Source organism: Paramormyrops kingsleyae, chromosome 6, assembly GCF_048594095.1.
Source record: "Paramormyrops kingsleyae isolate MSU_618 chromosome 6, PKINGS_0.4, whole genome shotgun sequence".
In the NCBI taxonomy this organism is placed as follows: Eukaryota; Metazoa; Chordata; class Actinopteri; order Osteoglossiformes; family Mormyridae; genus Paramormyrops; species Paramormyrops kingsleyae.
The window spans coordinates 18,327,041-18,342,728 of NC_132802.1; the positions used below are offsets into that span (position 1 = coordinate 18,327,041).

At 41.8% G+C, this 15,688-nt stretch overlaps 1 protein-coding gene across 1 annotated transcript in view; it reads right to left on the reverse strand.

Annotated features, from left to right (window-relative positions):
* Positions 1-610: 610 nt before the first annotated feature.
* Positions 611-15,688, reverse strand: part of sycp2 (synaptonemal complex protein 2) — a 28,361-nt gene continuing 13,283 nt past the window's right edge. The window contains exons 31-46 of the mRNA XM_072713787.1: positions 14,617-14,770; positions 14,409-14,473; positions 14,047-14,220; positions 13,690-13,867; positions 9,436-9,674; positions 9,094-9,342; positions 8,125-8,185; positions 7,637-7,783; positions 6,604-6,753; positions 5,251-5,372; positions 5,008-5,102; positions 4,835-4,934; positions 3,814-3,872; positions 2,143-2,221; positions 1,227-1,283; positions 611-1,001 (exon numbers count right to left, since the gene is read on the reverse strand). Of these exons, the coding sequence (XP_072569888.1) occupies positions 930-1,001; positions 1,227-1,283; positions 2,143-2,221; positions 3,814-3,872; positions 4,835-4,934; positions 5,008-5,102; positions 5,251-5,372; positions 6,604-6,753; positions 7,637-7,783; positions 8,125-8,185; positions 9,094-9,342; positions 9,436-9,674; positions 13,690-13,867; positions 14,047-14,220; positions 14,409-14,473; positions 14,617-14,770 (2,001 nt within the window). The 3' untranslated portion in view covers positions 611-929. The remainder of the gene's footprint in view (positions 1,002-1,226; positions 1,284-2,142; positions 2,222-3,813; positions 3,873-4,834; positions 4,935-5,007; positions 5,103-5,250; positions 5,373-6,603; positions 6,754-7,636; positions 7,784-8,124; positions 8,186-9,093; positions 9,343-9,435; positions 9,675-13,689; positions 13,868-14,046; positions 14,221-14,408; positions 14,474-14,616; positions 14,771-15,688) is intronic.

Sequence of the window (15,688 nt, forward strand, 5' to 3'; positions counted from 1 at the left end):
CACTATAGGACTGAAAAATGGTAACAATTACTAAAGTAACAGATTTTCTGGATGAAAAAACCCACCCACATCAATGCAACAACCCTCAGAGACACAACGTGGGCAACAGTTGACCATGACAGGCTGAAATTCCTCAAAAATAGATAGTGTCAGAGCCAGCAACTTAAATTCCAACTAGGTTTTTTCTTGAGCTTTATGCTGCCTGGGATGGGCAATAACAGCCCCCCCCAAATGCTGCACCGTATAAGGCAGCTACTGAAATACGGAGGGATGGATAGCTAATGATAGCTACACAGGCGAAACTGAATTTCGTTTGTGTGGAACTTACTAAATTACTTTTGTTCCTGATCACAGAAATAAAATACCTTTAGTGATTTGTGAGAATAATATAATTTGTGTACTTCATAAATAAAACATAACATTATAGCATAAATAAATGTAAAGCATAACTAAGTAGGTTAGCAGGAAGAAGAAATGTCTAGTTTGGACCTCTGCTGTCCCTGTGTCACACAGGCCACAAGTCTCAGTGCCTCTGCATGTGCAGCTGAGGACATTAACAAAAACCTAAGGGGTGTGTGTAAGCTGACCTCTCCAAGAAAGCACAGGCTAATGCCATACCAGAGATAATTTATTCAATAAAACCATATTAAGATTAAAAACAACCACCCTAAATTCACTGAACTATTTCTAAAACCAACACTGAACAGAAGACAAACACAGCAAGAGATCTCAATAACTGTAGCTTCTTACAATTGCTTAAAAGATTTCAAACCAAGTAATATTTCTTCAAATGTTCATTTTAGTGAATGTTCTCAATTGAATCAAGTAACAATACTGGGGAATTGAAGTTTCTTCTTTCCCACATTTACACAGCAGAGACAACAATGTAAAAATATGAAAAATTGCTGAAAACCTAGGTCCTCTTGGAGTTAAAGTCCCACCCTTCCAGGCAGATACCAGGCCTGAAGCGCTCTGTGAACACTCAAGAGACTTTCCTTGTGCTGGAGGATGTAAATGAGATAAATACATGATACATTTCATAGAAACAGGCACCAAAATACTCACTGACTAAGCAATTTGTATCAACATAACCTGTCAACAAAGCCTTTATTAAAACCGACATTGAGCTTTTTAGCTTTACTGGCGCTCAGTTTTGCAAACAAAACATACCCTTAAAAAGTGTCACTAACAAACCAGAACCCGCCGATACTCTCAATTCTGCTCACCATGTCCCTGAAGAGCTTATCTTGTATGGACTTCATGTTTTTCTTCATCAAGCATATCTGAAAAACATAAGCGAGAGACCATTGCCCTGGATGCTTGATTTCTGAACGCTGACGGGCATGCTGAGATGATGCCTTGCTGTTTGGATTCTCCTGTTTGTGAACTGGAAGAAGTAATACAGTGATACCACAAACACTACAGTAATATCTGGTCAAGCAGTAAAAGACTCTGGGTTTGGGGAGGACGACGGATGGCGTGCCGGGAAGGCAGCCCCTCTCTATAATGAAGCCCCGTGGAGCCTGAAAGGAGACAGCGGGTGTAGACAAATCACATCAAACACAGAATTCACTGATTTCAGTTGACCAGCCATAAGTAGTTATTCTGTGGTTCTGTCACAGTTGTCCTACTTGGAGGAAATATAGAACCTGGCCAAACACAAAGGAAAAGGCTGCAGAAAGAGGGATGTGTACCATTCACCACTGTCCACCTAATGTTTAACTGTTAGACCTTTCTCACTTTCTCCACTTGGTTACATCCATGGTTTCCATGGCTTGGTAGGCCTGGCAGTCCAACATGACCTTGTCAAGGACATAGAATGACTGATAACAAAAAGCAGCACTTAAGTTTAGCAGCAAATGAAAGAACATTGATTCAACAGTGCAATTTTCAATGGAATGCGCTCTTCCATGCTTTACTTAATACTGTAGATTCACTTAGTGAAGGCAAGTACCAGCCAATATTTTTACACTAACTGTGTAAAAAATATTTTTATTTAGTGTAAAATATTTTTACACTAACCTCTGGTTATACATAGTTATTGGACAGTCTGAGAAAAGGTGCATAGTTCTGGATCTGTGAGATCTTGGAAATTGTATACACACATATAGGATTGACGGCATTATAACTTGTAAGACTCGCCTCAGAATGAAAGATCCGGTGCTCATTCTCTAAACCATGACACCCATTAGCCTGGAATGTGTTCCTCAGATGCTGCAGCCTGGCGGACAGGAAACCACAAACTGGATGAGAGGGGTGAATGAACAGTGTAACAGAGCAGCAATGAAAATGAGGACACCCGACCAGAGGAAAGACAGAAAAAGGACAATGACGCAAAAAGCGTGTCATTCTGAACTCTAAGTACAGGGTCAACACATCATCTAGGCGAGGTCCAATAAAAGAAGCGTACGTATGTGTTTCCCATAGAAACTGATTTTTTTTGTTCCAAAAATTGTGTTACAGCATGACCTGGAATAAAAATACTGGTAATTATTTTAAAAAGTTTTCTCAACCAAAACTCAGGAAGGTAACCTGCAAATAAGGTTACTTATAATATCTGTTATATATAAAGCAGCAGTTTGCTGTTCTGTTGCGTAATCAGCCACCATTATAACCGTTAAACCAGCCAAGACCTGGAGGTGGCTGCAGGAAACAAAATACCAATAGAACCTGGACATGTCACTGACTCTGCGGAAGGTAATCTGAAGAAGCCTATGGATGTCTTTTGTTCAGTTCAACATGCCTGCTAAGAATTATTCTAAAGAATCAAACACTGCCGATACTGCAACCCACAAAGAGAATCTTTGTTTTGCCACTATCAACAGGCAAGGCCCATTAAACTACATATCTCATATGAGATAGGAATTTTTTCAGAAATGAAGATTTAACAGAAGAGTTTGGACGCACTACAGTTTGGACTACTAGCTAGCTCCAAAGATGATGCCTCAGGATGGGGAGATGAGGACTTGCTCAGGTTATGTTCAGCCAGGGTGGGAAAGTGCTGATCAACTATGAGTAGCAGAAACAACACTTAAAAAAAACTCCATAACTTGGTGAACATGCCCTCTCACCAGGAGGCAGTGTTAGAGACTTCTGGTGGATCACAATCTTTCACTGAAGCCGCTATGGTAGTGAGAAACAAACATAGTGGAAAAGTTCGAGGGGTAGATGAAATCTGTCAATAGGTACTGAAAGTACTGGATGATGACAGTGATCACTTGAGGTTTGCAGTTCACCAGCCATTCTATGTCCCGATGCTGAATTATGGTTTTGAGCTGTGTGTAATGATCCAAAGACCAAAACTGCAAATACAAATAACTGAAATGAGGTTGCTCTGCAGGGTTCCAGGATTCAATCTCTGTGACAGTGTGAAGAGTTCAGAGATCTGGATGGGGCCTTGAAATACAGATGCTGCTCCTTTAGGTCTAGATAAGCCATCTGACATATTAAGTATATCTTATAAGGATGCTACCTGGAGACGTCCTCAGGGAGTTTTTCTGAGCATGTGCCACTGACCAGAGGCCATGTGGAAAACCCAGGAGACCTGCTGAGGATCTATATGTTTCTTAGCTGGCTTGGAATAGCCCAGGAGAAGCTAGAGTATGTGGCCGTGGAAAAGGAGGTCTGGTCAGATTAACATGTGGTCACCAAAACCCTCAATTGAAAGCAAAGGGACTTCAGGAGGTTTAAGAGAATCAATTCAATAAGCAACAAGACTGATGATTTCAAAAAACCCAGAACAGTTGGTCATGGTCTACTTCAATAAAATCGGATCTACCGATTTCCCTAACTGTCTAAGAGATATACTCATACCTGTGCGCATCTTTCTCCTTGATGGAGCGAAAAGCCTGGTACTGCTTACCCCAATAAACCTAAGGAGATAAGCTCAATTTAATTGTGACAATAGCATCTTGTTTTTTCCTCTTTGTGTATAACATGATCAATGATGATACTATCGATAAGGTCTCTTTAAGCTGTTATTGTTATCCATTTGCAGCAGCATTTTGCCACAGAAGTTGTATCTAGATTGTGCATAAATAAGTACCTTGAAGAGATGTTCACGAGTCACAAAATTAGAGTCCTAGTGAAGCTTCAAGTCTGCATTGTGGGTCCAGTTTGACATTATTTACCAAAGATTTTACTGCCGATTTGTTTTTTTCTATTAGTAACTGATGTGACTAAATGAGAATCACCACTTGAATAGTTCAAAAACTGCTGTTTCATGGTACCTTAGGCTTATATCCATCTTCAAAGTAATCGCTATTTAAAATGCCTTTGGAGGAATAAAATTTTTTTAAGAACCTAAACACATTTCTAATGTAGATTTCAAAATTAATACTTTCTCAAAAATAACATTATGTTGAAGACGTCCACTGAGCAAAACAGTTACAAACATAGCCTAAGGAGGGTGTTAACCTGGCAACAACAATCAACGGTGTAGGAGCCAGACCACAAATCACACCAAAAGTTAAGCGATGCCTATTTCTAAGAGGTGCCTTGGAATAACACTCAGAATATCCCACGCTTTGTCAGATCGGGTCAGAGTGGCAAAACAGAAAAAGCTTGTTGGTCACTATCAAACAAGTTGCAGTTGCGTTTGAGTCATAAAGTAACGAGTTGCAAGTCAAGTCAATTAAAGTCGAGTCAATTTCAGAGCGACTCAAGTGCGACTCAAGTCCGAGTCACAAACTCGAGTCCCCATCTCAGGTACCTTGCACACAATTTATGTTTGTGCATATTTCAGTGTATCATTTCTTTAAACCCTTTGTTCACTACATTATGTAAATGTGATTATCTACTGTTCAATTTACAGCCAAAGAGCTTAGTAGCATACAGTCAGTTCCTTTTCCATGTTTTTCAGAGTGGACTCCTCCTCTTCCATTTTCCGTATCTCTTGTAAGAGATCTGCTTTGATGTTCTCTAGACTGCGAATCCTGTAGAAAGAGAAGCACTTTGTGATACCTGTATCTGAATGATGTGTACTGGAGGAAAATAATGGCAGCTCACCTGTACTGATGCACCTGTACACAGGCTGTGGAAACGTGCTGCTGCATCATATTCAGTGACTGTTTGGAAAAGAGGCTCATTCTCCTAGAGTGATTCTACAAGGGTACAGAGGCTCAGGCTAGCACATTTATAAATTCTAACTTGACTCCAAAGTATGAGTCCAAAATGAAATGTAAATTGATGTGCGGTAATGAACTTTTTGTGAGAAGGTAGGATTAAAAGGGTGGAAGCAGTTCAGGTTACCTTTAATTTTCTCTGCAAATCAGAGTTAAGCTGGTGGCAAGCGGATCCGAGGTTCTGGGTACCATCGAGGTCTTGCAGGCTCAGGTCCTCAGTGTCCACCTTGTCCTCCCAGCAGCTGGACACTGATGAAAAGATGGAGTGTACCTCCATGTCACTTGCCAGGAGACAGGCAGTCTCACACACCTCCCTTCTTCAATGGATCTCTGGAGAGGATTTCTGATTCACGCATCCGAAATGTTAAAACTTATATTATTAAAAGTTATATTATTCCCTTTGTGTTTTGTCCATTTCTAGTTCTGGCATTGATGTGACGCCATAGACAGAGTGATTGTCTACTTTACCCTGGTTGCTACTTGGAATCTATCAGAAATATAAGCATGTAGAAGGTTTCTTGCAGTGGGATTCGAAGTACCATGTCAACACAGTACTTGTAAATATGCTTAAATATCTTCTGTGTAGCTGACTACTGACTTTGAGTCTTAAAGGTCCATTGCATGAGGCCTTCAGATGTAATGCCTGTGCCTGTTTAACCGTGTTAGAAAGACAAGAAAATTTTATAAAATAAGAATTCCAGATGACAGACTAAGGCCATATGTATGTCATCTATAATGTTTTTATGATGTTCCGGTCCCTTATTCGTCTGTAACATTTCTGCTCATTAAAATGACATAATGGGAATTATGAGGAAAAAAGATGTGTATTTTTTGTATCTGTCCCTGATAAAGGCAAGCTTCCTGTGTCTAGTATGGTGACGCTTCTCTACAGGCGTCTGGTTTCATAACACCATTGGAAAGCACTCCCACGCGACATGGTTATGGCAGCACGCAAATTACACTGATTTCGGACTCATTCACAGCTCTCACTTACACCGTCTGCAGAAATACTCATGGCTTCATCTGGTGCACATGGACACAGCTTATATGAATCCGTTATTGAGTTAAGGAAGTATGTGATTGGTTTCTTAGGGATGCATTTCTCAAGCCAGGGGTGGGCTGTGAAACTGATGCAGAGAAACATGGTAAAGGGGCGTCTCATGGACGCAAACTCAATCACTCCTGGGTGAAAATTCACGAAATATAGTGAGAGGGAACCAGGTTGGCAAAATTTAAGGAGGGGAACCACCCAGGCCACTGACATGATAAATGATGAATAGCCAAGCATCGTGGTTGGAAAGGTTGAGAAAACGTGGCTCGAGGTAGTGTTTGAGACCTCTGAAATGGAATGCCACTGTATATCTGAATGTCAGTGAGCCCTAGGTAAGTTAGAGTTTCTGGAATGGGACTTGGGACTGAGGACTGGAAAGAGGAACAAGAAGTGGAAGGTGAGGATCATATTATATAGAAGAGATTGTACCTATGTATGTGTTAATCGTGCGATCCCTTTGTACACCAAGGGCTCCTCTGGCCTTTCCAAAACCACTTTCCTCATTCTCCTCATTTTCCCCCTCAAAGGTGTTCTCCAGAACCTTTGGAGGTGTTGGTCCCATTTGGCTAGACGTTGAGGCTGATGGGGTGAAAGACAAAAAAAATGAGACCTAGTGGATATTAAAACCCATTTTAACATCAGGGACAAAAAATCTGACAAAAAAGCCTGTGTGCTTGGAAACTGCACAGAAAAAGTCATGTGAAGAGCCTACTGAACGATTTAACTTTCATCCCAGCAGTCAACAGCGCAAGAAAATATATTTTCAAGGCTAGAAAGCATTTTTTTGGACAGAATGCCCACCCATCCATCCATTGTCTGTAACCGCTTGTCCTTTCCAGGGTCGCGGAGGCTCCAGAGCCAAACCCAAAGGCTATGGGCACAAAGCAGGGAACAACCCAGGATGGGGTGCCAACCCACTGCAGGGCATACAGTACTTACACATGAATCATTCACACATGCACACCTATGGGCAATTTGGTAACTCCAACTTATATTTTTGGACTGTGGGGGGAAACAGGAGACCCTGGAGGACCCAAAATGCAACAAGGGAACACGCAAACTGAACAAAAATGGAGCCAAGGCAGAGACACAAACCTTGGTGCCAGAGATGTAAGGCTTTGACAGATTTACACTTGCCAAACAAGATGCAACTTCTTAGATGGGAGAGAAGTAATAAAAATGGCATGAAGGGGCAATATCAAGTACACTTTAACTAGAGATGTCACTTTCAATCTGAATAAATAAGGGACAATCCCCCCCACCCTTGTACTCAATGATAAAATTTCAATGTAGGATAATGCTGTAATATATAGGATGGGCGGCAACTCTAACTACATTCTCTGGAGTGAATTGTAATTTTCTTTACATCTTCTCTGATTTTTCCTTTAACAGAATTTGCATTTGGTGTCAGGGTCCTGACACTGGCAGTGAGTCAGGACACAAGGCAAACACATCTCCTCACTCAAGTGGCTCATTTGGGGTTGAAACAGCTTCCTAGGCTTCAGCCTGTCACCACAGTCTCTCAGCCTGTCACGCTTCTTCTGCCACCGCTCTTCAGAGCTGCTGGACCCAGGAGGGGAGGCCCGGCGCTTGAGAGTGAGACAGGGCCCTGCACAGCAGGAAGAGCGAGGGGGGGGGGGGGTCACTGCGGCTCCCCTGGGGGTATTACAGACACCCCTTCTAAAAGTTTCATGCTTTAAATTTATTTAAGACAGCAGTCAGCGGCGTAGTTAAGAACACCTGTCTGCAAGTTCAAGTCCAACCAAAACCCCCCTTTTACACCATTAAAGGAGTTTAAGAAAAGTACTTAAGCTGATGTATTGGTAAGGCATGACACTTTCTAAAGTAAAATATCAGACTATGTACATGTGAAATATGATAAAATGCTGCTGGCCCAACAATTAATTTACATAAAGAAAATGTAATTACATTAATGTAAATTTTCTTTACCTGATTGATGCTCGTTAAACTGAACAGGCTTGGATCGCCTGGAGGACGGATCAGGAGTCTTCTGCACCAACACAGGTCCACATGTTAGCACTCCTCTAAGACTTCACACATGAATGTCTAACAAAGCTGAATGTCAACAAGCATCAACACACAGAGTACAAGTTTATTCACATTTCAGACTCTGAATGTAAATCTAAGAATGGCTTTGCAAAACTATTAAATTATTAAAGAGAGACCTCTCAGGAAAGGAATCAAGTATGGTGTAGTGAAAGAGAGATTATACTTTTTTTGAAGAATTGTACGACTTAAATTGACATTCAACAGTGCTCACCAAGCCATACTAGTGGAAAACCAGTCTCTATATTCATTCTAAAAAGAATTCTAGCCCACTATGACTTACAGAAATGCTACAACAAAGATATTTTTTCAATGGGGTTTAAGTCCGGCCTGTGAGTTGGCCATTTCTTATTTCTGACTATGCTTGTTTATGTTATTTCTATTTTCATTTATCTCTTATGTATCTTTTATCTTGTGGATCTCTTTGTGTTGCCACCGGCATCAAGAGGAATTCCTTGTACATTTGGTACTTGCCGAACAATACAGGTTCTGATTCTGATTTTAAGGCACCCTGTTGTATAACTACTTGGTGTCTTGGATTATTGCCCTACATAATTCACTTTCAGTTCAGCTTTATAGAATACAGCAGCATATGTGGTAAACAGGGAAAAAAATACTATGTCCATATCCTAAGGTAAGAACCAAATTTCCCGTAATGTGTGCCCAGTGACGGCTTGGAATCTTGTCCAGGGTGACTAGGATAATACATACATATCTGTACATAATACATATTTTTGATCAGTTGTGCTCTTCAATACAGGTATGACTGGTTTACCCAGTCTATACGGATAATAAACATTAAAAATGACATTTTAGGGACAGGTGATCACAGTCCCAGCATCAGACCCGTACCTCCTGTTCACCAGTAGGCACAACAGGGCTGCTGGCAAGTTCCAGTGCACCCTGACTCTGAGTTGCCATGAAGACCAGCGAGTCCTTCAGGGAAGCGGCAGACAAGACAGGACTGTTCTCAGACTCTTGCAGCTGCTCCTCTGGGACTTTGCAATTCAACCAAGACCTTGGCCCAGACATCTCCAGGGCCGTTGAGGTCAGCAGGGGCTCGACGGGGTTGACGACTGATTTGATGGGGCTTGGTTGGGGCTATGGGCAGGTGTTAGAGAAAGGGGCAGCGGTCAGCAGTTTTACTACAGTGCTGTCCAATCACTGAGTAGTGGAGAACAGAGACTCAGTCACCTGTGAGGGGCAGCTTGGTGCCAGCGGAGGGATGCTAGACTTCCTACCCACAGAAGAGAGCTGGGGGGGGCACGGGACCTCTGTGCCAACATTGTCTCTGCTGCTTGTGTTGAAAGAGTCCGTCTGATTGCCCTTTTCAGGGCAAGGTGTCTCCAGGGGTGACATGCCAACAGGGGACATGGACACGGAGCAGAGGGGACTAATCGGAGACCTTGCTAACAACATCGGCATATCCGCAGCTGCAACACAGACAGCTGTTAGTCACTGATGGGCACAAGCAGAACCTGGTCTTATACCGTACAGCAATCAGGGCATTACTAACGTTCTCACCTACAACCATCAAATGGTGGCATCCGCGTAATCTACCGAACAGTGTTATACAAAGGTTGAGATTTATAGCTTCTTCAAAAAGTCCAGCCCACAAAACTAATTTTAATATTTATTGTCTCAGATTCCAAAATCACAATATATTAAAGTATAAAAATCCAGCTAATCTACAGAACAGTATAAATCCTGCCAAATTAAATGAAACAAACTGAAAACATTTAAAAAGTGAAGATCAAATTTGGGCGATGCAGAAATGACTGATAACTTTTGCAAATATAAGGCTTTCTTTGCTCAAAAGGGCAGTGCCATTACCTTACCAGCCCACCCCGTTTAGTGACCTCTACCTGTGGATGATGTACTGTGTTCTTACCAGCCCACCCAGTTTAGTGACCTCTACCTGTGGATGATGTACTGTGTTCTTAGAGTTAATTAATGAGGAGAAATTCCCCCTCTTTTGCTGAGGTCCAACAGTACAGTAGAGATTTTCAACAAAACCAATGAAAATGACAGAAGTGCTTATGAAACAAATCAGAGATATTTTTTATCAAGAAGTATAGATCTGAGGAAGAGGCCATCTGAAATGCATTGTATGAGACCTTCAGGAAGAAATTTCAACACCACAAAGCTCATTCAACACCTGAGAACTAGTCACCAGGAAGAAAACACAGACTATGAAAAACTTGCCAATGGTAAGGCTGCCGCGACAAGCAACCCGGCTCTTGTGCAACCATCCTTAAGGACATAAACGAAAGAAATCAAGCCATTCAGTATGGATGGCAAGAAAGCAAGAGATATCATAACCAAAATCTACAAGTCACTACCGATTGTAGAAAATGTGAGATTCTAACGTCTTTTGGTTCAATTACACCCACAATATCATGTACTTCACCTGGGTCATTGTATCAAAACATGAAAATACAAATTCACAGCCTTACCCACAACAACGTTACTGCAGTTTTCATTAGCTAGTCTACATGCGTAAAATACCCTGTTTAATTGCACGATAATGCTGGCATCAAACACAAGTGTAAGAATATGAAACTGCTGGTCAGACAGCCCCTCTAAACACAGTTCTAGAACAAGCACTTCTCAGAGAGGCTACTGCGATATGTATTGCAGAAGTCAGTGGTGACTGAAGATATGATGTTCAAAGCTCAAAACTCTCCAAAACATTGGCCTTTACAGAAAAGCAGCAAGGAAGAACAGATTAGAAATCTTTGGCTTGAACACTGAGCAGAATGTGTGGTGTAGATCTAACACTGCATATCAGTCAGGTAACACCACCCCCACTGTAAAATATGTTGGTGGTAGCATCATGCTGTGGAGATACTTTTCAGCAGCAAGGATTGGTAATCTTGTCAGGATTGACCTAAAGATGTATACAAACAGATCTTGGAACGATACCTACTCCCCTCTGCCAGAAACCTTACGCTAGCTTGTCTTTCAACAGGACAATGACGCAAATAACACTGACAGAACAACAATGCTGTAGCGTAAAAAGAAAACAATTCAGTTATGTCCTAGAGTGGTCTATTCAGAATCCTGATCTCAACACCACTGAAGAACTGTGGCAAGATCTAAAAACTGCTGCCCACTGTCACTCTGCAACTAACCTGGCAGAATCTGCAAATCTTGCTCCATTACATTGAAAAAAGTTAATAGAGCTTTATCCAAAAAGACTGCTAGCTGTAATAACTGCAAGAGGTGGGAAAACCAAGCACTTACATATTAATGACATTTCAGTGGCTAGATGTTTTAATGGTTTATATTTTTCTTTTTTTTGGCCAGTACTGTGAAAACGTTTCCAGTCAAACTAATCAAAATCCCAGGCTGTGACAATCAGTCATGTGAAAAAAGGTCATGGCTTGAATTCTTTTTCAGGCACTGTAAAGGGGTGTTTGAATCAAGAAGATTTTTTTTGCCTACTTATGTTTTCTGTAGAGTACAGTAAAGAAATGGCTATTTAGATGCTTCAGGTGACAAAACAAAATGAGGACTCGCTACATGGGTTTCCTCTGCAGTACACAACTTTGCTTTTATGAAAGACCTATATATAAATCTGAATAGGATTTTCACTTATGAAAAAAGCCGAAAAAACAAGAACGGCACTCAGAGTTTGTTTTGCGGAGAGTCATTACAGAGGCAGAATGTACCCCGAGGAGTGAGAGTGGCGCCACCAAGCTCCTTCCCTGGGAACTACACTCAGCATCCTAGCGTCAAGCCACCACTGCTTTGAACTGTGTGTGAGCATCTGTGCTTTACTTCGATACTGTGCAGCATCTGTGCTTTACTTCGATACTGTGCAGCATCTGTGCTTTAGGCCCAATCCTTAGCCCTACCCCTTAGCATGACCCCTCTGTTTTGCGCGTACCCGCGTAGGGTAATGTTGTTCCATTTCTTTTTAGCAGCGAGGGGTAGTGGTGTTCAGCCCTCAAGATAGCCCTCGAAACTGAGATTTTTCAGATGCTGACTCAAAACCGAGTGAAAGAAGAAAATTCCCACAATGCATTGCAATCCACAACAAGAAAAGAAAAGATGGCTAGCAGTGTGGGGAAAGAAGCTCATATCTTTATAAATACGCTTGCAAAAAAATCTAATTTTAGCGGAATATCTTAGTTTAATATAAGTGAAACGGAGTATGAGGTTGAATTTTTCAAAAACAATTTTCTGAAAATCGCTAATTCCGGGCGTAGAGACAGAGCAGTATCTCTCTAGTATTTATAGAAAAAGAACCGAGCAGGGGTGAGTTTCACAAAACCGTCAGAGAATTAAGAACGTATTTATTCAGAGAGAGAGCATTCAAAGTCCTTTTATTGTAGTTTTTTGGCTTGGCTACGACACTTTTGGGAAACTCACCCCCGATTGTTTTCTGTGTTTCGTGCAATAGTCTTCTAAGTGTATTATTCTAAATCGTGGAATATGTAAAAGACATTGTTCCTGACATATTGTTTATGCAACCTAAACACATTGTTTATGCAAAACGTGTGCATGTTTTATAGAAATATTGCAGGCAATATGCTTAATTTTAAATCTGCATGCCATTGCCAAAGGACTGCTAATCCACAAATCGACAGTGTTAGTCATTTTGTAATATTCTAGGGAAAACGCAGTGGTATAATCATGTTGTAATGTTAAAGTGACTTGTCCGTGTTATAAGCATGTTGTACTATTCCAGGGACTCCCGAGCAAACCAGGCAGCTCATAAGAGAGTGGTAAAGATTTCAAGCCCTACCCCTTGTGGCTACGATCTGTGAAGTCAACTTCGGAAGGGAGGGCCCTCGAAATCTAATGGTAGGGCTAAGGGAGGAGAAATGGGATTGGGCCTTACTTCGATACTGTGCAGCATCTGTGCTTTACTTCGATACTGTGCAGCATCTGTGCTTTACTTCGATACTGTGCACACGTTAGCAAGACACTACACTGTATATACATTATAACTACTATGTACAGGCTGTTTATCACATCCTCCCAGCTTTTACTAAATTTAATTTTAGTGTTAAGTTTTACGTGTTATTTGGTTTGATTTGGTAGGTTATTTTTTGGGTCTGGGAACGCTCAAATATTTTTTCCCATATAAATTAACGATAACTGGTTCTTCGCTTTACACCACTTCAGCTTATGAAAGTTTCACAGGAACGCTCTACTTTCGGATAGCGGGGGAGCTCTGTATATACAATGAATACCCTGCACACAATGAAATACACAAATACATTTTCTAGCTGGATTGTCCTGATACCATAAATATTACCAATGTGTTTTTAATTCACACTAATTAGATCCCACTCCTACACTGCTAATGGATACTCAGTTACTCTGATATTTGTAGATTCAGCATTTCACAGGATACATTGGAAGGTGAGATAAAACCTTATTGATTTGTTTAGGCTGTTACTGAAACAGTCTGTTAAGGGAGTCTGTGTGCCTTACATCTCATCCTCTCGATGGGGGCAAGGGGGGAAGTTGTAGCTGAAAATCGAGCTGCCCAGGACTCTTTCTGCTTCCCAGTTCCATCCTTCACAGGAGGAGGAGACAAATTCTTTGCCCTCGACTGCTTTGTGGTCTTCACAGCCCTCTCTGTCTTGCTGCCGACCATCTTTATATTGGGCTGCAACCACAGAAACAAATATCTCAATACTAGCATATATCAGGGGAACACTGCTTACTGTAAATGTTTTTAACACAACAGGTGGTGTCTGTCAGTACACACTTGTTTTTAATGAATGAACAGGTGCTGTAAATGTACATATGAAGAGCAGAGGCCATACAGAAGGTGGCGGGGAGGACCTGCCACTGCGGGTGTTGGGGTGCCTCCTCCTCTGATTGGCTGCTGCTGCTGAAGTCAGATGGCTCTCTGTAGCTCTTGAACACGGCACTGGCTCTCTGGGGCCGACCTACCAGTCTGCTCTGTACTGGGGGAGCCATGTTTTCCTTTTCCCTTTTGTTCCTTTTCAGTTTTGCCTGTGAATAAGACCCATGCTCTACTGAGAATGCAATTAAAACTGCTGAGATTCATAAAACATTTACATTTAAAAATTGCCGGCAACACTGCCCCTGTGTGGAAAAACAACTAAAATAATTCAGTGACCTTGATCATGTTAACATACAGAAAAATATTTATTAGCCTCAATAAGATTATCCAGATTTACCTTTTTAGGTTTGGACAACAAGTCCAGTGGCTTTGGCTGTGCCCGAGGTAAATCCGCAGACTCATCTGAAACAGAATGAACTAGCATTACAGCTTAGGAAACTCAGGGAAACAGGACTACAATGTGAAATTCCTTCTGCCAAAAAAGAAGATTTTGCTATTGAATTTGATTGAGGTCAGTAGCATGTAAAACAACTTCTAGGTGGTACCTGCGGCTGGGGCAGATCTTTGGGAGTTCTGCCTGCCGTACTGTACAATTTTTAGCCTGGGCTTCTTAGTGGAATTCTTGAGCCAGCTGACGTCTGTCTTGTGGTCTGTGTCGGTGTCACTGAACAGGTGCTTTTTAACACAGCGGCTTTGGGTCTGTTTGTCAAAAAATAAAGCTAGGATCTGCTCTTGCTTTTTCAAACAAAATCTGAACTGAGACATAGTTTTTGATACTTAAAAATCATATACACTGACAGTCAAAATTTGAATACCCTTCCAGGAAACTGCTTTTTCTAATGTTTTACATCATACATGGTAATCACATTAAACACACAAAATGACTACCAAGGCAACATTCTAAAAAAAGTCTCTAAATCTTGCATTCCTGCAGTTGCTCCCACAGAAATCTGGCGCTTATGGGTTGCCCTGGTTTGACTCTTCTCTCCAGTCCCATATATGTTCACTATAATGGAGGTCTAGAGTCTGTGACCGACAGTACAAAATGTGTTTTGAATCGTTATCTTGCCTAATAAGCTATAATCCTGACACAATGGCATGCCTGTAGTGTGCCATGACAGCCATGCTGTCTGAGACTGCCATCGGTTTTCCCTGTCCCTATCACCATGACAGCCATGCTGTCTGAGACTGCCATCGGTTTTCCCTGTCCCTATCACGATGACAGCCATGCTGTGTGAGACTGCCATCGGTTTTCCCTGTCCCTATCACCATGACAGCCATGCTGTGTGAGACTGCCATCGGTTTTCCCTGTCCCTATCACCATGACAGCCATGCTGTCTGAGACTGCCATCGGTTTTCCCTGTCCCTATCACGATGACAGCCATGCTGTGTGAGACTGCCATCGGTTTTCCCTGTCCCTATCACGATGACAGCCATGCTGTGTGAGACTGCCATCGGTTTTCCCTGTCCCTATCACCATGACAGCCATGCTGTGTGAGACTGCCATCGGTTTTCCCTGTCCCTATCACCATGACAGCCATGCTGTGTGAGACTGCCATCGGTTTTCCCTGTCCCTATCACGATGACAGCCATGCTGTGTGAGACTGCCATCGGTTT